Below are 23595 nucleotides of genomic sequence, written 5' to 3' on the forward strand. Positions count from 1 at the left end.
TTGAGAAGGATGCTATCTAGGAATTACTCAAGAAAAACGGTAAATTTCTACACCTAAACACCATTTAATCCGAAATTTGGTGTTCTTGAGCAATTTTTTTCCCCAATTTGATTTTGATGCTTTTTAGTGTAATTAGGCTTAAATTGTTTATGTATTATGCTTGTATAACCTAGATTGATGCTGTTTAACATGATTAGAAGCTTTAAACTTCAAATTTTGAGTAATCTAGGGTTTGTGTTCTTGAGCAAATTTGGGGCTTTTTGATATAAACAGGTTATGGCCGATTTTTGTCATGAATTGTTGCTAAATTAAGTAGTGTAACATGTCTAGGTAGTTAAATGATCCAAACTTTGAGCCTAAACATGATTTTGAGAATTAAAGTGGACTTTTTCAAGTCTAAAATTCATGAACTTGATTTTTGAAAGATAATGCCATTTGAGACTTGTTTAATTGCTAGTAATGATTATTTTGACATGTTATTTGAGTTGAATGCTTATGAACTTGGCGAACATTTTCGTATATGCTTATTTGAAAAAGTATAGATTTGATGAAAATATGAAAATGAGCTTAAGTTTGATATAAATTGATCATGTCATTGTAATTATTTTGATTGATGATTTTGCTGACACTAATGCATATTTGGATGCACAAAAATTGTGTTTGATGTGTTTTGCAGACTGAAAGGGGTGAATCTTCATCCCAAGCTCGCAATGCTCCTGCTGAGAATGCGGAACAACAGGAGGTGGATAACTACTATAAGCAGGATATACCTCATCCAGTCATGACCTTTTCTGATATGCACTTGGAAGAGTTGCACCCGAACCTGAGATTTGACAGACTTTGGATAGATTATCCAAAATACCAAAGGGGTTTGCATACTCTTCATTCTAAGGTTGTTGAGGTACCAAGGGTCATAGAATGGGGACCCTTAGAAGCTGTAGAATTGGCCGGGCCAATTAGAGAATTACTTGTACAGAGGTATGGTAATTCTACTTTTAATGACTGGGTACGTTTATTCACCATGCGTAGACCTGTATATAAAGTATGGTGTGAAGAATTGTTATGTAGTATAGAGTTGAATGATCGGGTAGCTAGTTTAACCGATCGTTCTTTTATTAGATTTTTGTTAGGCGGTTCGATGCGCCACATGTCTTTACTGGACATGGCTCAGGCTTTACGTATATATACGCCTGAGGAGTTAGCATCTGCCGATTGTAGAGGGTTGATACTAAACGGTAGAAAGATAGATGAAAATTTTGATATACACGGTGTGTGGAGTCAAATGACAAGCCATCACCGTTTCAAAGGGGGAAATTACTCTTATTTGGATATAGATAGAGCCGAATTAAGAGTGATTCATAGGTTTTTAGCTAATTCGATTACACAAAGGGGTAAAAACAAGGAAAAGGTAAATGAACATGATTTGTTTTACCATATGTGTATTCGAGACCCCAAAGCGCTGTAAGTATACCGTATTGTGTGGGTTATTATTTATCAGCTATGGTTCGGGGGATGCGACTGCATAGCATAATAGGAGGTGGTATTTTTATTACTTTGATTGGTGAATATCTCGGTGTGGATATAAGTCGGGGGGATTATTAGTAGAAGAACCAGAACCCCGCGATACTATAGGTTTAAATGTATACCATGGTGCGAAAGTTTTGAAGAGGCGAAATAACACCGCAGTACCATACCATGGTAGACATCCACAGGTTGAGAGAAACCAACAGCAAGGTAATGTAGGAGGGGGGAATGAGATGCAAGAAATGCAGAGGTTTATAGCTTCTCAGGAGTACGAAAATGCTAGACAGAGAGCATTTGAGGATTGGCAAGTTCATCAGAACCAAATCATAGCTCATTGCCAACATATAGGTAGAAACTATATTCCTACACCGAAACCCATCTTCCCTCCCTGGTCTATAGAGATGCAGCCACCGTATCCTACGTATAACCCTGCCGAAGCATTCTATAGCACCTATGGTTATGCCTGGAACCCCTATTGGTACCAGTATCATCCCTAGTATACTTATTTTTTTTTTTTGTAATTTGTAATTATTGATACGTTTAATACTTTTGTTAATATTGTAATCATTTTTATAATTATCTAACTTTTATTCTTAGATTTTAATAATTTTTGAATGTGGGGTAATATACCAAACTTCAAAAATATGTATATATGTTTGCAGTTTATCTTATGTACACAACAGGGTAAAACAACGCATTTTCAAAGACTGGCATTAAGTTCAGCAAAAGCAACTAATTTTGACGACAAGATGCAAAATATATGTGAAATAACAACAAGACGGAATGAACAAATGATGTGCACCATTTATCATTCAGCAAACAAACGCCAATATATTTGGAAACTTTGGTAAAAATTAATCATTTTCACACAAATCACCCTCAATAATTTAAATTATTACTGATTTCTTGCAAATGAGGGCATTGCAAGATCTTAAGTGTGGGAAGGGGTTAAATTCTTTCGGATTTTAAAATTTTTTACTTTATACACTTGGTTACCATTAAAAATACTAGTAAAGCAGTAGTTGTATTAGAATCTAGTGCTCTCTGATAAAAAAGAACAGCCCTAGTCTTATATACTGACTACCCAATTCTAGTAAAAATTTTCAAAATTTTCAATTAAATGAACTCAAAATCATGTTTATACATATTTATGAACGATAAAACTAGGTTTTAACACCGAAATTATTGTTACCTCGGAAAGGACATAAATTGAGAAACAAACCTAAATGTTAAAATTCATTTAAAATGGAATAGAGGACGATAAAAAGAAAAATAAAAGCCAAGTGTGGGAAAATTTACCAAGTTATCTTAAACATATGTCACATATATCTGTAACAAATAACTGAAAATACTTTTGCTTTGGACTAAACTAAACTGTTTTACCCGATGAAAGAAAAGAAGAGATGGATCTACACGATGAATCAATTCCATCATTAAAAGGAAGTAAAGTCTTCCGAAAAAGAAACGCGCTTCTTGATTTAGGTCATGAAGTTGTCGTCCAGGCCAGCTGTAGGTTGACGAAAAATCCAGAAAAGTCATCACTAAAATCAGCAGGAAATCCACGGACCTCAGCATTAAACAGGGTCGCCAAGTGGTCAGATTTATCCTAACCATGAGAAGGATTTATCTCGTACAATGGGGGGGCACCATGCAAATTAGTTGGATAAGACTAATGAATCAGATCCCCAGAAAGGATAATCTCCTTAAAGATTAAAAATCAGCTTTTAAGACTGATATTACTCAATCCTAGAGATTGACCTTAAAGATTGAGAATTCAAACTCATGGAATTCAATGATATCTAAACTCGAGCTTGAACGAGAAAATATTTTGATCAAAATTACAAACCGATTTGTTTTCTGAAAACCCTATTTTCAATGCGTTCATTACCATTGAACGTAAAATCCTAGGAATTCACCTGGAATTCATTAGGTCACCTGAACTAAAACGGGTGTCAACCGTAAGAACGGTGGTTGCATAGTGGTCAAAGACAGGACCTTGTGCCATACCGAAAAATTATAAGGGTGAGCTTTACTATTGCTCCTACCAAGGATAGTAATTGCGTCCGACACGTTATAGACCATAATTAAAAGCATGTCAGGGAACATTGCCTTAACAGTTGTTTGTTCAACGCTTTCCTTTACAACCGGACGGTAGTTTACCGAAAGGTAATATACGGGACAAGTGAACTGGACGTGTTGCTTTCCAAATACAAGGTTAGCAAGTGGGTGACACAAAACCATAAGTTTTGAGCTAAAATTTTCAAATCTGAAACCCACCAAACCCACAAAAATATTTTGCAAACACCGGTAAAGGGTTATCCCGAAAAACTTATCTAGGGTAAAAACTAGATTTAATTTTCAAAAGATCAAATGTTTTCATAAAGATCCAATTTCCTTAATGGATCTAAATTTTTATAGTCATGTGGGACTGTAAACCATATCGTTACTACCATTGTTTATACCGCCGTATAGAAAATCACTGATGTACAAAGTGTGAAGAATAAAGAAGTGATTCTAGTCTTTCAAGACGATATTGCTTGAGGACAAGCAACACTCAAGTGTGGGAATATTTGATAATGCTAAAAACGAACATATATTTCATAGCATTATTCCTCAAGAAAGACAAGCTTTTAGTTGCAATTGTTCTATTTACAAGTGATATTCGTTTAAATAATAAAAGGTGAAGACAAAAGACAGATTCGACGAATTGAAGGCGCAAACGACCAAAAAGCTCAAAAGTACAAAAGACAATCAAAGAGGTTCCAATTATTGATAAGAAACGTCTCGAAATTACAAGAGTACAAGATTCAAAACGCAAAGTACAAAATATAAAATTGTACGCAAGGACGTTCGAAAATCCGGAACCGGGACCAGAATCAACTCTCAACGCTCGACGCAACGAACTAAAAATTACAAGTCAACTATGCACATAAATATAATATAATATTTAAATAATTCTTATAATTATTTATATATTATAATAAATAATAAAAACCGTCGGCAAGAAAGACTCCAAACCAGAGTGAGCTGTAATTGCAAACTCCGCGACTCGCGGAGTTTGAAGGCCAAAAGGGCCGCGAGTCGCGGAGCCCCAAATTCAGAAACCCCCTATAAAGCTCGCGCATTCTGATCGTAAAATATCATCTTTCTCTTCTCTCATATATACGTAAAATATATATATATAATTTATATTTTAATTTTAATTTTAATTTTAATCCTAATAATAAGGATATGTTAGCGAATATTGTAAGGGTGTAAGTCGAAATTCTGTCCGTGTAACGCTACGCTATTTTTAATCATTGTAAGTTATGTTCAACCTTTTTACATTAATGTCTCGTAGCTAAGTTATTATTATGCTTATTTAAAACGAAGTAATCATGATGTTGGGCTAATTACTAAAATTGGGTAATTGGGCTTTGTACCATAATCGGGGTTTGGACAAAAGAACGACACTTGTGGAAATTAGACTATGAGCTATTAATGGGCTTTATATTTGTTTAACTAAATGATAGTTTGTTAATGTTAATATAAAGATTTACAATTGGGCGTCCCTATAAATTACCATATACACTCAATCGGACACGATGGGCGGGGTATTTATATGTACGAATAATCGTTCATTTAACCGGACACGGGAATGGATTAATAGCCACTAGAATAATTAAAACAGGGGTGAAATTATGTACAAAGGACACTTGGTATAATTGATAACAAAATATTAAAACCTTGGGTTACACTCAGTCGACAACCTGGTGTAATTATTAAACAAAGTATTAAAATCTTGTTACAGTTTAAATCCCCAATTAGTTGGAATATTTAACTTCAGGTATAAGGATAATTTGACGAGGACACTCGCACTTTATATTTATGACTGATGGACTGTTATGGACAAAAACCAGACGGACATATTAAATAATCCAGGACAAAGGACAATTAACCCATGGGCATAAAACTAAAATTAACACGTCAAACATCATGATTACGGAAGTTTAAATAAGCATAATTCTTTTATTTCATATTTAATTTCCTTTATTTTATATTTAATTGCACTTCTAATTATCGCACTTTTATTTATTGTTATTTAATTGCACTTTTAATTATCGTCCTTTTTAATTATCTCAAGTTTATTTTATCGCACTTTTATTATTCGCAATTTCATTATCGTTATTTACTTTACGCTTAAAATTAAGTCTTGTATTTATTTATTATTTTACATTTGGTTTTAACTGCGACTAAAGTTTTAAAATCGATAAACCGGTCATTAAACGGTAAAAACCCCCCTTTATAATAATAATATTACTTATATATATGTTTGTATTTTTATAAAAGTAAACTAATATAGCGTTGAGCTTTGTTTAAAAAAGATTCCCTGTGGAACGAACCGGACTTACTAAAAACTACACTATTGTACGATTAGGTACACTGCCTATAAGTGTTGTAGCAAGGTTTAAGTATATCTCATCCGTAAATTAATAAAACTTGTGTCATATTTTGTAGTATTTAATAGTATTTCCTGCAAAAATTTAATAGTATTTTATACCACTCCGCTACCACATCAGTATGCCTTTTCAAAAGAATGCAATGTTTACAAAACGTATCATATAGAGGTCAAATACCTCGCAATGAAATCAATGAATGACGTGTTCGTCCATATGGATTTGGAGCGATCGTCACATATAAGTAGTAGGTTATATGTGTTAATAATAGTAACAGTGTATACATGTTAATTAATAGTATAAGTAGTATTAGGATTTCATTAATTATAGTTAGTTATTTAAAGTAGTATTTAATTAACTAGGGTTTAGTAATTAATGTCCTAGAGTTTCATAAATTAGGGTTTAGTAATTTAGGGTTTTATTTAATATAGTAATGATTAGGGTTTAATAATTAAAGTGGTATTAATTAATTAGGGTTAGGTTTAATGAATTAGGGTTTAATAATTAATTAGGTTTTTAATAAAACTAGGGTTTTGATTAAAGTAGTATAATTTAAATTAGGGTTTAGGGTTTTAGTGTATATATGTATATGATGTCGTGTATATATATATATATATATATATATATATATATATATATATATATATATATATATATATATATATATATATATATATATATATATATATATATATATATATATATGTATACAAAAATTTATTTTCTACATGTATATATATGTATATGTCGATTTGTATGTATATGTATATAGGTTTATTTTGTTTCCTTAATTAACACTAACAAATCTCCTAATTGTATCTAGGGTTTTTAAAGATCAAAGTTTCCTTCCCCTTTTTTTTTCCTAGTCGACATACATACATATATGTATAGATTTATCTTTTTTTTCTTTCTTACATGTATAGATCTAGGTTTGTTCTTATGTTTATATGTTTATGAATTCATATGAATATAGATTAAAACAAAGAGCAAAGAATTAAGGAAATAATTTAGGGTTTTATATTATACATTTGAAGATTGAAGATCCAAGAAGATTAACAAAGATAAGATGAACACTTTGAAGATTGAAGACCAAAGTCTTGAAAATCTTGAAGAACTTCTTGAAGATCCTTGAAGAACACGAAGAATGCGAAGAACAACTCGAAGATCACCTTGAAGATTGGTGGTGGATTTCGATGGTGGTGGTGGTGATATTTTCGGCTTTGGCCGAAAATTAGAGAGGGAGAGAGAGATTTGAGAGTGAGATTTGATTGTGATTTGGTACATAGAATGGTTTAGCCTAGGTCCCTATTTATAGGAGTGTTAGGATTATTCTAGAATTAGGGTTTTATAAAGAATTACTTAGGGAACAAGTCTAACTTGGAGAAGGGTTAGGTGGGATGCATGGGCCGAAAATTTGAGGGGCAAAAAGGGTATTTTACCCTCCCTAAAATCGGCTAGGTTAATTAGGGTTAGGGTTTAACATTTTCACTTAAGTCCTTGTACTTTAATTTAGCTTAATAACCCTTAATTATCCAAGTTTATTTATTTTAATTACACAAGTCTTTATAGTTATTTATTTACTCACAAAAGTTTATTAACTTATTATTTTTATTAACTTGTACAAAGTTAATTATCGTATTTTATAATTCTTAACGCTTAACCTTTATCGATTAAAGTTTAATTATTAAGTTTAATTATATTGTTGGGCATTTAATAAGGAAAAGTATAGAATGGAAAAAATGAGAAATATAGAATGAAAAAATGAGAGTCGTTATAATTTAAGCTAGAAATTTATAGTTTTTGAACAAAATTAACAAATTTAGACTATTATGTTAAGGTTTATGTTTATGTTTATGATTTTCTACTATATTTACACATATAATTTTTGAAATTTAATATTAAAATGAATAAAATACAATCCGATTAATCCCTGATTAATCTCCAAATTTCCGATTAATCCCAGAATAGCAAATTTTGCAACCTTGATCCTACCCATATAAATATATAAAACTGTAAATAATAGATAGTTAAGTCGTGTATTTAATACCCGAAGTGTTAAATTGTGGGGTCAAATATGATGATAAAAAAATGAAATTAGTATATTAGTATATAAGTGAATAAATGAAAAATAATATGTATAAGTGGCGTTGTTTATGTGTTGTGATGTTATATTTTCCTTCGGCCGCGACTAGTTATTTTGGCCATTGGTGCACCACGATTTAAGTGTTCACCTCCCGCAGCTCAATGTTTTGTAGTTTTCCGCTATAATGTTGGTTGCGGGAATTCTTTAGTCACTAAATTATTGTTTATGTTTTTTCCAACGTCATGTTCTTCATCTGCTGGCTGTACAAGTCAGATGTCCTTGCACCATCATGTGTGAGTGTGTGACTTTCGTTGTTAGATGATTGGGTGTTTGTCCTTCGCGGTTTTTCATTAATAGATATCTAATTTTGCATGTTTTTTGTTCTCTATTGTTGGGATTGTGCGTAAAAGCGGTGACTATTGGGTGATTATTTTAGGGGTTCTTTCATGCGGTTATTGGAAGTTTCAGGGTTTAGGCGCTTGTCGGGTCATTGACATTGGTTTGTTTATGGTGGATTGGCGTTTCAATCGGTTTTTGTTCTACTTTAGGTTCTTTTTTACTATTTCTTTGGCGATTATATTCAAGACTCACGAAGACATTAGTATTATGACTTCTCAATGGTTGCATTACTTTGTATGTTTTCCTTTGTTAGCCGCAATAGTTTAGTGTTGGGAGGACTAGTTCAATATGGTCCATTTTTTAACAAACTTGTTGAGGTCGCATTACTTTGTAACTTGATTTTCGGATCTTTTAATTTTAAATTTGTTTTTTGAAAAAAAATAATATAGAGAAGCTAAATATATATTTCTGTTAAGTTTAAGGTTTTCAAAAATAAAGAACTAAGAAAATTACCCTTTTTCCCTTTCATTAATTATTACTCCGTACTATTTTTTAATTTTAATGGAAGGACCAGTTTTGACATCAATGAAATAAGTAAGGGCCAATTTAGACGATTATTCATTATTATGTTAAACCTTTTATGTGTGTTCAGGTTTCTTCTTCGCACAAATCTTGAAACATCCTTTTAGTTATCGCGATCGGTTCATCATATCATATCAAGGTATCTCTTTCAATCTTGAATTTTTAATTTCTTGCAACTTATCATGTTCTATTTTGTAATGAATAAATAGGTTTAATTAATCCCCTTTGTACTTCAATCTATGATGCTCACTAGTATTATGTAAATTTCCAATCTTCGAGTAGCACGAATACGATTCAAATAATTAGGGTTTGTATACTTGTAAAATTCAGTCGAATAAAAACCTGTACACTTCTAATCAATTTAATGATTTCCACAATAATGTTTAAGAATCTTGACGAGATGCTGTGTGTTATTAAAAGGATTTTTTATTTTTCTGTTTTCGTTTTAAGTTCTCTGACCCGCGTTAATCTGTTTTCAGCCCTAAACATGTACATAATCCAATTTGAAACTGTTGACATGTGTTCACCAACTTAAGTAGCTGTGTTTTGATACCAAATTGTTATTGTACGATCTGGACCTTAATCGAAATCACACAATTACACAAATCAATCTAATAGCTCAAGCTAAGAAACAGAGCTATGGAATTGAATCGTATTTACAATTGGATTGAACTGAATTTAGGTTTTACAAGAGAGAAGAACTATTTATGGTTTTAAAAAACGGTCGACGTACGCCTCGAGGCGCGACTATGTACGTTTTTCCAAAATTCCGTTTCAATACGTACGCCTCATTGGACTGAGGCGGTTCGATTTGCTTCTGAGGCGGTTCAATTGAGAGGCGTACGCCTCATTAGGTTTAGCAAAAAAACAGCGGGAAAGGGGTCTGGAGGCAAAAATTGGGCCGCTAAAACTAGGGCGGCTAATTTATGTCTTTATAAAAGGGCTTTTCAATTTATGCGACTCAATTTATACGACTCAATCAACAGCAACAATTCCTCCAGGTAATATCAATTTCATAATTTCTTATGTTTCCTCTATCACTCTTCTAATATCTCTGTTTTCTAAATCACTGTTATGTTAATTGCACATCTGTTTCTAATTTTGTAATGTACCTGTTCTTGTTCTGATGTTAATAATGTATCTGATTTTGTTAATTATGATTTTGTTAATAATGATGTATCACTTGATGTTAATTAATAATTATCTGATTTTGTTAATTATGATTGTGTTTTTTATGAGTATATGTTGATGTAATGAACTTATATTTTGAAACGATTGAAACTTGTAGTGAACTTATAATTTTCTAAGTATTTTTTTAACTCCGCCTCGAACGTACGCCTCGGTTCGCCTCGGTTCGCCTCGAGGCATACGCCTCGCCTCACAAAGGGAAAACGCCTCAAGGCGCGTTTCCGTTTTTTTAAACCTTGGAACTATCAACTGAAAAACTAACTGATTACAAAGTGACTGCACTATTTAAGCTACTAATCAAGTAACAACTTCTTGGCTGTAAAGACGGTTAGCAATTTCTGTTACGAAACGACTCCAGCAGCTCTCGTGTTATGAAACGACTCTAGCAGCTCACGTGCTAAGCTTGTGACTTAATGAACACGTGCCAGGAACGTTCATCCTGTAACACAAATTTTTTGTTCAAATTAGGGTTCTTATATATCTTGAGGGGCAGCAGTAGGTTGATTATCACATGGTTATTTTATGGTGTATATCGACTTTCACGAACACTTGTGATCAAATTGATTTTCTATTTGGTCCGCTTGTTGTGAAGTAGGGGATATTCTAATTTTACATTGTTGTTTGTTTATGTTTTTTTAGGATATCTTTAAGTTCAGAAATTCGAAAATTTGTGACGAATAAAAGAGAAAGATGTTATCAGGATTGAAGTTCATACCCCGCGATCAGATCGATAAAGTGAGTATTGTTATTTTTGTTGTTTTTCGCTAATGGTTAATTGAGTGAGCTAATTTCATGATATTATAGCATAACCTATGACTTGTATTGTATTGACTTCTAATTTTTTGTAGACGCATGATGAGAAGTCGAACGATTCAGACACGAGGAAAAGTTACAAGAAGAAAAAGAAGTCGCGTCATCATAATTCAAGTGATGACGGATCTTATAGAATTAAAAAAAGGTCTAAGAAGAAGTGGTATTCTTCAGAAGAAGATTCATCTTCATACTCAGATGCGAGTGAAAGTGGTAGAAATAAGGATACGAGGCTACGTAAGAAAAGGAAAGAGAAGAAGAGACACGATAAAGGAAAGTCAAAGAAGTCAAAACGAGAATATTCCAGTGATAGTGACGATGATAAAGACGTTGGCAAGCACAGATCGGGCTGTAATATTGAGAGTGAAATGATAAATGAGAATATTGTAAGGAAAGAATTGGGAATGGAATGGATGCTTAGACCTAAAGAGGCCGTTGAGCAGAAATCTGCATCGACTTCTGAAATTCTAGAAGAAACTCCTATCAAGGAGGTATGCGTACATATTATCAGTAATATATGATTTATTTATTTGTTCTTTGATATTTCTTTTGTAGGCTAAGAAAATATGATAGTAGACCAGCTTTTTAGTTTTTAACGTAAGACCAATGCTTCTAATTTCTCTTTCTGAGCATCAGTGTTTATTGTTTGCTGTTTAACTTATGTGATGTATGAGAGATAGGTGGTTAGTTGGTTGTATTTTTTTCGTTTGTTGGGTGGATGAAAATTAAATGAAATTTGAATATTTTAAAAACATGGTGAGTTTTTCTACCATAGCACCCGTGTGTTAAGGGACAAATTAGGAAATGTCTTTTGGTAGCCATTTTGTATTTCTTGAATGTGTGCTATCATTCGTTTGTGGTTTAATAACATTTTCTTTTCAGACTAAAAAGGTGAATCCTAAAGAGCTGAATCCGTACTTCAAAAACGATGGAAGTGGTTACCCAGAAGAAGATGGAGCAAATTCTGAATCAAGTAATCTGCTTTCGAGTTCTGTAGTCGGGGATGGAGGTGCAAGCTGGAGACTTAAAGCTTTGAAGCGTGCTCAGGAGCAAGCAGCCCGTGAAGGGAAAAATCTTGACGAGGTTTCATTTCTCACTAATAAGCCGATCATCATTATTATCAATATTTTGATTTGCTTTTGATGTAATTATAAATATTGATTGATTACAGGTTGTTGGTGAGCGGTGGGGTTCTTTGGGTAATTTAGCAGTTTCTGTAGCGTCAGGTTCTGCTGCGCCATCTCATGCTCACCTTCATGCCATTAAGAACAGAATCAGACGGCAGACTAGGGATCAGCCAGTTGACCAAAATGTAAGTATCAGTACGTTAGAATATTTCAATTGTTATTTGTTAGTATATGACTTCAAACAAGCTTATCCTGTTTCCGATTTAAGAAAATATACCAATCAACAAACAAACGTCATGTTTTGTTTGTGTAGTTGTGTTCTAGACAAGTACGGAGTAGAACTTATGAAATGACCAATATAAACTTGAATCTTTATATAGAGGTTTATTTCTGGTTTTGTTTGTTAGTTAATTCAGCTTAGTTGTCTGTTTCTGTAACTTGTTTTGCCATTTATGTCACAAGTTCATTATTCACACTAGTATTCTTTATAAGTTATGTTTCCAGTCTGCACTGATTTCATTAATTGGGTGCAATAATTGAATATTTTTGTTTGCCTATTGAAAAAAAAAAAAAAATGTGAGTTTGCTTTTTTTGATTATATATTTGGTGAAATTTTATCATTTATGTCACAAATTCATGTTTCACACTAGGTTTCTTTATAAGTTCTATTTCCAGTCTGCACTGATTTCATTAATTTGTTGCAATAATTGAATGTTTTATGTTTGTTTTTGATTATGTATATGGTGTATATGGTGATATCAGGACACTGAAAGGGATAATGAGAAAAGCACACCTGCTAAAATGAGAGTGCCAAGACCTGCTGATTCTTTATCATGGGGCAAGCGGAAAAGTCAAAGCATGTCGTCGGTCAAAGATGCCGGTGTCATTTCTTCTGCATTGTCCAGTTTACAGAAGTTTACCAGCGATGGAAGTTTCATTAATAAGTTCAAGTCTCAACAACAAAACGATGATTCGTTTACAGATTCTGACAGGCGAGTTGCGTCTGACGTGTCAGTGTCTGAAGAACCATCTCATACAGACGTAAAGCCTAAGCCTGCAATGAGTGCAAACCAATTGGCTGCTAAAGTTATGCAGCTACGTATGAAAGGAAAACATGAAGCAGCTGAGAATCTTTTGGTAAGCAAAAGCTTTTATTTGAGCTCGTATATTTATATGTATCTATATCTATATATGCAAGTAGTTGGGTAATAAGCAGTGTTGCAAAAATCGGCGTCGTTTTTTATGCATGACCGACACGTCAGCGGTAAAAAGTCGGTCAAAGTTGGTCAACTTCGGTCAAAGATGGTCAAAGTCGGTCAATTTCTATATAATATTATATAGAAATTGTAATATTGTTAATTGTTCATGTTTATTTTAAATGTAGTTTATATTTTAAGATTCGATTTCTATATAATATTATATATAAATATATATTTAATAAAACTATTTTAAAAAGTCAACGCCGGTCAACGACGGTCAACGCCCGACGCGTCCCTGTTGTGTCCCCGTCTCGACCGACTCGTCCCTCCAAGGTCCCGACTGACGCGTCCCCGACTCGCGTCTTTTACAACCTTGGTAATAAGTCTTGTATTCTTGTAGTAAAAAAAAAAAAAGAAGTTGGTAATTTCATTTCCGGGGTGGCATTTTTTCATGATTTTTAATTCATTATTAGGAAAAGGAAGAGTCCGCAAAACTTGGTTACTGGAAGTAGCATACACAATTTATCAAAAAAATGACCTCATGATCTTAATCTGACAAAATTGAACATATTTGACTTTTTTTTTTTTTTTTTTTTTTTTTCAGAAAGAGACAGAGGTGCATGAAGCAAAAAGCGAGGCTGATACAACCAGAACGAATCCACACGGCGATGGAACCACAAGCAGGTAATTTTGATCTTGTGTACAAAGTTTAACTTTGCAGGGGTAACAGATAATATTAATTTGAAATTTAATGTGAAGACTCTAAATTTCATGTTTGATGACATTTTTTTATTTTTATTTTTGCTGTATAGGTATATAATGCATGGCTTAAAATCACGTGAAAAGAAGAAAGAGGAAGATGCAGACATGCACGTAGCTCGATCTATAATGCAAAACAAAAAATTTAGTGTATCAGGTCAGGCAGATGATGAATATGATAATGATGAGGGACCTAAAAGAAAGAAAAAGGGTAAAGGTGATAATGTTCCCAAGTCAATGGGAAATACCCGTTTCGAAAAGCGGATTCTAACACAACAAGAGCGTTGCAACTTTTGTTTTGAAAACCCTAAGAGGCCACGACATCTTGTTGTAGCAATTGCCAATTTCACTTATCTGATGTTACCTCAGTGGCAGCCTGTTGTACCAGGCCATTGTTGCATATTGCCCATGCAGGTCAGTTTGTGTGACAATCAAGATTCTTTGTTTCTAGAATGTATTTTTAATTGTAAATTTTAATTATGTTTATTGTTTTGTAGCATGAGTTAGCAACCAGAAGTGTCGATGATAACGTGTGGGACGAAATACGTAACTTTAAGAAGTGTTTGTTAATGATGTTTGCAAAACAAGAGAAGGAGGTGGTGTTTCTTGAAACCGTGATGGGTTTGGCAAAACAGACCAGACATTGTTTAATAGAGTGCATCCCGTTGCCTCCACATGTTGCTAAACAAGCTCCGTTATACTTCAAAAAGGTGGGTACTTTAGTGGTTATTTGTCAAAAAGGTGGGTACTTTAGTGGTGGTTTGTCGAAAAGGCGGTTACTAAAGTGGGGGTTTGTCAAAAAGGCGGGTACTTTAGTGGTTGTTTGTCAAAAAGGCGGGTACTTTAGTGGTTGTTTGTCAAAAAGGCGGGTACTTTAGTGGTTTTTGTCAAGAAGGCGGGGTACTTTAGTGGTTGTTTACCTCTGGAAAACTATAAATCTTAAAAATATATAAGGTCCTATTACGTAGTATTAAATTTTGGTGTCCTACACAATTTGAAGTATAATTTGTAAAAAAAATTCCAAAGTGTCACGGGACCCACTAAGCCCAAGGTAGGTTCGCCACTGGTACTGAGAATACTAATTTACAATTTAGTGCCACATAATGAATAAATTGTGTTTTTTTATCTTAATTAAATATTACCTTCTATAAACCAAGAGACTTAATTATGTTATGCATATGAACCATCATCACATATGAATTTGGTACTGTTTGCAGGCAATTGATGAGGCTGAAGAAGAATGGAGCCAACACAATGCCAAGAAGTTAATTGATACAAGCGAAAAGGGGTTACGTCACTCGATACCGGAAGACTTTCCGTACTTTCATGTGGAGTTTGGTTTGAAGAAAGGGTATGTTCACGTTATTGATGACGAAATACAGTTCAAGAGCAGTTTTGGTCTGAATGTGATACGAGGTATGCTTCGTCTTCCTGCTGAAGACATGCATCGTCGACACCAACGTGACTCTGTAGACACTCAAAAAGAAGCTGTCACGAACTTTGCTCGGGATTGGGAGCCGTTTGACTGGACCAAACAACTTGATTAGTATTTTATTTTTCTCTTGTTTCTCTACTCATATATGTTGTATGAATCAAAAAGCTTGACCATTTTTTGGGTCTGTTTTTCTTTCAAACTATTTCTTGATATAACCAGGGGATTATGAGAAAATGTTGGACAACATGGATAACTGCTGTGATGGTCTATAGCTTTTTGCCTACTTTGGCGTATGTACATAGCTAACCAAACTTTGATGATACTTCGTGCAAATCAAAATTTGTTGAAATACAATGGTAATGTATGCAATGGTAGTGTATGATTTAGGGAGGTCAGGGGTTCGACTCCCTTGTACTGCAAAATTATTTCCCTTGTGCCCGCTCATTTCATAGGTCTCGGAGGTTTCAAACGTATATGCTCACCTGAGGGGGTTTTAACTCACGTGATGTTCGTATGGATTTGTCGTGGGGTTTTTTTCGAATGGGCGGCAGGACTGTATATGATTAGTCCAAGGAAATGATTGAGTTGGTGGGTTCCTACATCACATTTAGACTCCCCCAGTGACACCCAACTGCGGTACAAAAAAAAAAAGTTATCAAAAATCTTCTAATAAAAAGGTATGTACTTTTTCTTTAGCATAAGAATGAAAAAATAGAATATTCTTTGTTAACTTTTTTCCCTGATCATTGGCTTTGATTGCATCTCACTTATATTTGCAAATGAACAATTTCATCATATTGATATATTTGAAGTTTGCAAGAATATGGATAATGTTTCACGTTAACAATCATCATTCATATTGAGCTGTAGATTGATAAATAGCAGGCTATTTTATGGGTGATTCTAGTTACTATAAACGGGTTAATGATTTATGATAAATTTTGTTGGCTCTATGTCATATAGCAACTCACTTGTTAGTTGTTATTTCTAGGTGCGCAATATGACATATTTGGTTAACCATAAACGATATCATTTTCAATAAGTAGTTGTTAATACAAGTTGCTGACACAATTAATATCAGAGGTTTTATTGTGGTACCTTTTTTCTGAGTATATGAAAATGGGTTCCCTTAAAGATTGGATTAGAAGCCATAAGATTACAAGGAAGTTATATTTTTGAAAACGGGTCCAGATTGCGATTGATGAAAACATACTTGATGAAAACCTCAGAGCCAAGATTTCAAGTTTCGGTACGTCAAATACAAGGGATAACGGAAATGACGATAGTGCCCTCAGTTGAATTACCACAAAAATTTGTGGGTACTAGAGGGTATATGGCTCCTGAGTATGTTAGTAGTAGTTGCATTACATCCAGTATGTTAGAGACTGTTGTACAACCATCTCCTGTGATGGTGAAAGTCAAAAATAGGATTATACCTTTTATCATAAAGTGTAGTGTGTAGTCCAAATGAAGAATAAACATTAATTACGTGCTAAGATCATATGCACAATTATATCAAATATTGCTAGTACGGAAGCATAATACATACATCAGGACCAACTTTTTAAAATTATCAAATTTATATACTTTAACCAATGAACCTATCTAATAAATGAGTTATGAGTTTCCTACAAGTAGGATTCGAACTCGTATACCTTCCAAGTGCCCCCGTCTTCCAGAACGTACTAACTATTACTCGTGGATGATATGTTAAGGTCCAAGTCCACAATTGAACTTGGGTCTAACCTAACCTTAAAACCACAATTAAACCCTACTTAACTATCTACTGTAATATAGGACTAACTAAACTAGGTTAAACATAGGAGGTGAATCATTAATTGGGAAACTTTCCTGTCAAACGAATGTGGTGTAAGGTCTTTTGAAGCCCATGTTTAAGCACAACCTGATTCGCAGCTCTAAAACCGTCTCCATAGACTTCGTCCGTACGAGATTCAATTTCATATTTAAAAAAATCTGCAATCTTCTTCTCAAATGGATACCTTTTCCAATGTGTTGATGATGTGGAATTAATTTGAGATGTTAACCACATGTGAGCTAGCACTTGACACATACCTTCTTCAACATATTTATGGAGATTTCGGCAGCCTTTAAGGAAGGGTAAATCACATAAACACGTTAGATATGCGTATAAAAATAATGTAATTCGCAAGTAAATCATATATTTAAGTGGTAAAACTTTGTCTGGTTATTGAAATGCCTATGAACAAAAGTGATGGCCAAACCATTTTGTCGGAACCACGCATGCATCATTTCGTGAGCTAAGATTGATCCAGTAAGAAACCTGTATGTATGCAGCAGCAGCATGTTAATTAGTACTCAATGATGTGACAATTTGACCCATTTACTTATGAACTAGTTGAAGTTGAATTGGGTCATGTGTTGTTTCTATAAAAGGCTAAATGAGTAATATTTAGTGACTAGCTCCAAAGGGGTTATAGTCACACAAAATGTGTTTTTAAAGTATACACAAAGCTAAAATCACATTTTTCTTTTAATATTATGTTGTATTCTAATCTAATTCTAATTCTATTATATATTCTATTCTATAAAATAGCAAGTGACACAAAAATTACTTTGGTAAACAGTGGTGAACTATATACCTTGGAAGGCCATAAAGTATTTGAATTTTTTTAACTTTGCAACTTCGCACCGTATCTGGCTCTAGTTTAAGGTTCGGGAACCAACTTTCTACAAATCTTAACTGTTTTGCAACCTGTCATCATAATAGCACGCAACAAATCAAATAGCATTATTCCCAAAATTATGATAAATAATTATTAAGCTTAAAAAAACCTTACTCTGCGGTTAACTTTTTCCTGACTATGACAGAGTCCTCTGATGCCCAGCTTGTGGTTATGGCCCTGATGAAAATGAAAAATGTTATGCAAAAATAAGAATCTAACTTTTTATTTAAATTTTGAAATTCATATATATGTTTTTCTTACATAGATTTCTCTATAGACTCTATCAAGTTCTTGCTTGTTAACCAAAAGCAAAGGGAAATTTTGTTCCACTTTCATATCCAAACCTTCAAAAAACCGTTGTATATTATGAAAAATCGGTTTGAATCCGGTAGCATCCAAGACTGCAGAATCAAGACACTTTAGGCACTCTTTTCGACCATCTTCAAGAGCAACATATCGTGTTTCCCTTGACTGCAAATAGCAAAATTTATTTTTCACATCATTCAAAAATACTATCAAGATTGTATCAAATAACTTAAAAAAATAAAATTTTACCTCGATTCGATTACAGCTATAGCAACAAGGAGTCCCATCATGTTTATGTAACGAGCAATACCTCTGAGCCCAAAAATGATTTGTCCTATAATTAATCGTTCGTCGCTTGTATACATCACATTTGATTGTAATGTCAAAAACATCAATAATTCCTTTCAAAATTCTTTTCCAATGTGAAGATTTACGTTTCAGACTCTCGTTTAAAACCCTTGCCGAATGCTCATCTTCTTTCAATTTCAAGTATAGACAATAAAGAAAAAAAAAAAAAAAAACAAACTTTGAACATGTTCAAGTAGAATATATATACTCTTTAACAAACATCATCAAGAAATGGTGATTACATCACACTTACTGATTGCTTTTTTTATTTTTTCTTTTTCTGCAAGTATTACTGCAATTGCCTGATCTTCATTCTCTTGTTGTGAGTCCTACAAGCAAAGGTACAAGATTGGATTATTAGCCAAGGTCAAATATCACACATATGTAACACAGCTGGTAATCTAAGTATCAAAAATACAGTAACATACTAGTGACAATAAAAAAATAATAATAATAATAATGATAAATAAGAACTTGTTAGCTGTTACTTGTTACCTCATTATATTGCCATCTTGAAATCTCATGAGTGGTGTCTTCAAAAATTTCCCTAAGCAGATCCATTACGCAGTCAATGATATTGTGTAGCCAAATAACTTTACTTATGTGAAATTAACCCAAATGATGAGACTAATAATTAAAAGGGATTATCAATATAAAAAAATGTATTGTAGGATGATTAATTGGTAGCCAAATATAAAAATAAAGAACAGCTCTTCTCATTAAAGTAACCAATAACAAAAGAGATGAGTAATAATCATACAATTAGACTAAGGCCGCACCCTATGACTGAGCTGTTGAATATTAATGGGTATTGATTCACCTGGTCAAAAGAGAGAGAACTGTTGTATTTACTAGAGAGAGAAGAAGATGAATAAGACTTGTATTTAATTTAAAAGAGGTACATAAGGGATTGCAGATGTGACCTTTTCGTTGATGAACTTGCCCTGTTGATTGAATTAAAGAAGAAATTGTTGAAGGAGGAGGAATAAAAAAGAAAAATCCAGTTGAAGCTTTCATGGTTAAAGTTTGGTTCAAGTTTTTCCATTAATGGCAAAGATCCGATTTCATTCCATTTGTTTATAAACGAGGTTTGAGTTGCAAAACCTGAAGCTGTGAAGGCCCACACCCTTTCCTACTTTGCAAATCTTTTCTATTTTAATGGGCTTAATAATTATTGGGCCGATTTAAACCTCAACAAAATTAGGCCTGTACAGTATTATGAGTTGGAGAGAAAGTTCTCAAAGGAGGAGATTCTTCAAGTTATATCCAATTTTGATGGAAATAAAACTCCGGGTTCAGACGAGGTTACTATCAAATTTTTTAAGAAAGGTTGGCACTTTTTGAAATCCGACATCATGCCCATTCTACATACCCGAAAGGTTTTAATTCTTCTTTCGTAGTTTTAATCCCAAAGTCGAATGCTTCCACCATGTTGAACAAATGAGGCCCATTAGCCTTATAAATAAATGCTCCTATATAATTCTAGCTAGAACTATAGCTAATAGATTGCTTGTGGTGATCCCGGATTTGATTAGTGAAAATCAAAATGAGTTCGTTCAATCAAAGCTTCTTTTTGATAGGGTTATGATTCTTAACGAATTATGGTTCAAGGCCAAGAAATCAAAAAGAACGATTATTTTGTTAAAAATTGATTTTGCAAAAACTTATGATTGCGTTTCACATCAATTTTGCTCAATATGTTAGAGACTATTGGGTTCGGCCCTTAGTTGTATACTATTAGTGTAATGCGAGATGCCAGCGGAATGATCGGCCGGTAATCAGGAAACAATATAACAAACGGATGGATTACATATGATATTTTGATGTTTACGGTAAATAAATAAATAAATAAATAAATATGGTTTGCACTTTGAAGTATTAATAGTTTCTATTGTGGTCTTTAATATCTCTCTTTATACTTAAAGTAAACACTCAATTGAGTGACAATTCTTATCAACTTTCAATCCTAGCCATCTAATGTTTTAACCACCTATAATCCTAGCCATCCATTTCTAATCCCTCCCTTAATCACGTCACAATACTTGGTTTAGGAACTGAACAGACAAAATTAACCCTGGACAAAAAAAAAAAGGACGGGATTTCAAAACGAAAATAGGGATTTCACAATCAAACCTCATTTGAAATCTTCACACCATTACAGAATTCAAAATTTCATCCTATACACTATGCTCATTCACTTCAATTCAATCATCTGAAAAAGAAACCCTAATCTACTCGATTCCGTATCGTTCTGTTTGCAGATCATATCACTGCAGATTCAACCCGATTCAGTATAATATACAATCAGGTAATCAATTCATTTAGGGTTTGAATTAGTCAAGACGATTGCAGGTAAATTCGATTTTAATATCTATGTTCATATGTCGATAAACTTAGGCTCGGTAAAAAAGTCATCTTCGACATCAAGTTAGGATTTTTGTTGTTTTTAAGTTATCAACAAATCTTCATGTGGCAGCGATGGTATATATGATATAAGTTTCGAATTGTTTTGTTTCTATTTTCGATTTATATCAAATGTAGAGTTGCTGGTTCTTTCGAATTGTTTTATCACTCTTTTACAATTTACTTGATGATGGTTCTTTCTTTTGGTTTATCTTTTAGGATTTTGATTCACTAATTAGCTCATGTTTTCATTTTACAATATAGATAATAAGCGCTTGAAGGATGGATCATTTAATTAATGGAAAGAGGGTACTTATAAAAGCTTGATTATAAGGTGAGGTTGATGCCTTTTGTATTAGTCCTGTTTAAAGTATCATGTGTTAGTCTCTTTTGTTTATGTGGGTTTGCTTTGAATTTTTAAAGTTGATACTTCATTTTGGATGATAATCTCATGTACAGAACTCCCAATAGTGATAGCTCAAGATGTGTTATTGTTGCTGCTGCATGAGAATGGTGGTTTCTTTTAGTTCACCAATTTGTCGGTCTGGAGCCTTTAATAATGTGCATTAAGGAATTATGATCATATGGAAGCAAGGTACTGATTTATCTATTTTTGTATATAATTCCATTATTATAGGTGTTATTTTTGACCCATTTGTATGATATTGTGTAACATTATGCAAGCTATTATGGTGTGATTGGTAGGTAATGTACATTAAAAGAAAATTAATGATATTGTACAACATTAATTTTGGTCTTCGATGCTTATCTATTGTGTTGAGGTGGCAATTTGACATGATCAGGTTTGGATTATGTTTGACCTAAAAAAGTCAAAGAAGTGTTATTTTATCATGCTAAATGAGAAACGGGTCAAACGAGTTGAAAGTCACCAAATGTATATTTTGAATGTGCTTAAAACCTTTTTTAGATCATTCTTAGTGATACCATTTTTGTTATCTTGCTTAACACGTTGACTTTTAAAACTAATGAGCGAAAAGTATTTCCCGTTTGAGCTGGAAGAGTTTCTTTTTTTTTTTTTTATGTAATAAGTTTTTTTCGTCATTGGTGAAGGTACCCCTTACGCTCGCAATTCGGGTAACAACTCTTCGAGGAACATTGCGAGTACACATAAAACCTCCCCCATCAGATCAAGTATGGTTCGGTTTTACGTCCATGCCTGATATAGATTTTAACTTGGAGTCGTCTGTCGGTGATCACAAGATAACAAGCGGACATATCGCGTTGTTCATAATCAGTAAATTCAAGGTCAGATTAATTTTTCTTATCCACATTTTGACTTTTCATGTCAAAACATTGACTTCTAGAATTCAAACAAGTTTGGAACTTGGTTGACTTTTCTACACCCTTTTTTCAATGATTGTATCTGGTTTGAAGTTGAAATTACCTTTTCTGAAATGTCTAATGCTCTCTTTTGCATAATTTCGAAGATGAAAGTTCGTGTATTTGACCCTAAAAATCAAACTGATATGCGTGTTTTACTACCACAGGCGGCCATTCGTGAATCTATGGTGCTCCCTAACTCCAAAAGTGTAACTATTCCATTTATGTCAGCTGAAAAGAACGATTGGGTCCCACAAAATGTCGCTCCATTCATATGGAATAATCAGGAACTCGCCACGGGGCCCATCTCTGAGCCAAATATCATGCAAGAAATCCACCACTGCCAACCTTTAAAAGATATTCTAGCACAAGAACCTGAAGAAGTTCACACGAGTAGCAAACGTAGTACAGAAAGCACACACGATGTTTCACACGATAAGAAAACAATCTATTCAGTCGACGATAAAAAATTGGTGGTAAATGAAATTTCTTCCGACGAGAAAACACCATTGATGGAACAACTGCCGCCGCAAGATGTGTCGGTGGTGGCCCGTCAGTCGGGAGAAGAAAACCGAGAAGTTTCATTTCCGAATTGGCAACAACCGTCACCACCGCCGATTCATAGAAGAAGGTTTTTGAAAGGGAAGTGATACAAATACTATACGTTAGTTTGCTCAGACTTCATTTAACTTCAATTTTTAGATTCCCAGTGATGAATGAAGTTGCTGAGACTACAAAGCAATTGCCTGTCTAATATGTAAGTGTTACCAGTAAGGGTTTTTACATTGTATTTTGTTTTACTTCTAGACAATACACTTTTTGGCTCTAATATTGTCAAATGGCGGTTGTAGCTTAAAGATGAATCGTCTTCGAAACCATTGAAGACACAAACAAGAAACGTTTGACAAAGTTTCAACTCATCGTTTAGTTTATGTGTAATCCGGTATTTAAATTTTTATTTTTTGAACTAAAAACAGTGTAATTTTAATCATCAGTTTTTACATTGTTAC

At 33.5% G+C, this 23595-nt stretch overlaps 2 protein-coding genes across 2 annotated transcripts; one reads left to right on the forward strand and one right to left on the reverse strand.

Annotated features, from left to right (window-relative positions):
• Positions 1–9052: 9052 nt before the first annotated feature.
• LOC139859106 (uncharacterized) lies at positions 9053–15882 on the forward strand. Its single transcript, XM_071847914.1, has 10 exons — positions 9053–9103; positions 10792–10887; positions 11001–11453; positions 11845–12045; positions 12134–12274; positions 12852–13226; positions 13893–13972; positions 14101–14461; positions 14545–14757; positions 15265–15882. Exons 2-10 carry the CDS (start codon positions 10843–10845, stop codon positions 15592–15594), a joined length of 2199 nt encoding a protein of 732 aa, XP_071704015.1. The 5' UTR covers positions 9053–9103; positions 10792–10842; the 3' UTR covers positions 15595–15882.
• Positions 15883–16991: 1109 nt separating this feature from the next.
• On the reverse strand, positions 16992–19402 carry LOC139861699 (protein DA1-related 1-like). The gene is made up of 8 exons (XM_071850213.1): positions 19337–19402; positions 19095–19170; positions 18743–18969; positions 18449–18658; positions 18302–18364; positions 18104–18216; positions 17726–17784; positions 16992–17588 (listed from the first exon to the last, which is right to left on the reverse strand). Exons 1-8 carry the CDS (start codon positions 19400–19402, stop codon positions 17317–17319), a joined length of 1086 nt encoding a protein of 361 aa, XP_071706314.1. The 3' UTR covers positions 16992–17316.
• Positions 19403–23595: the final 4193 nt, after the last annotated feature.

This window comes from Rutidosis leptorrhynchoides, chromosome 1 (assembly GCF_046630445.1).
Source record: "Rutidosis leptorrhynchoides isolate AG116_Rl617_1_P2 chromosome 1, CSIRO_AGI_Rlap_v1, whole genome shotgun sequence".
Classification (NCBI taxonomy): domain Eukaryota; kingdom Viridiplantae; phylum Streptophyta; class Magnoliopsida; order Asterales; family Asteraceae; genus Rutidosis; species Rutidosis leptorrhynchoides.

What these genes read in the sequence shown, in the direction of transcription:
- LOC139859106 (XM_071847914.1), top strand. Translation starts at nt 10,843, where the DNA reads ATGTTATCAGGATTGAAGTTCATACCCCGCGATCAGATCGATAAA. An exon ending in AAGAAACTCCTATCAAGGAG is followed by an intron (nt 11,454 to 11,844) that starts GTATGCGTACAT and finishes TTTTCTTTTCAG; the next exon opens with ACTAAAAAGGTGAATCCTAA. An exon ending in GTTGCATATTGCCCATGCAG is followed by an intron (nt 14,462 to 14,544) that starts GTCAGTTTGTGT and finishes ATTGTTTTGTAG; the next exon opens with CATGAGTTAGCAACCAGAAG.
- LOC139861699 (XM_071850213.1), bottom strand. Translation starts at nt 19,402, where the DNA reads ATGGATCTGCTTAGGGAAATTTTTGAAGACACCACTCATGAGATTTCA. An exon ending in CAAGATGGCAATATAATGAG is followed by an intron (nt 19,171 to 19,336) that starts GTAACAAGTAAC and finishes CTTTGCTTGTAG; the next exon opens with GACTCACAACAAGAGAATGA. An exon ending in ATAGCTGTAATCGAATCGAG is followed by an intron (nt 18,659 to 18,742) that starts GTAAAATTTTAT and finishes TGCTATTTGCAG; the next exon opens with TCAAGGGAAACACGATATGT.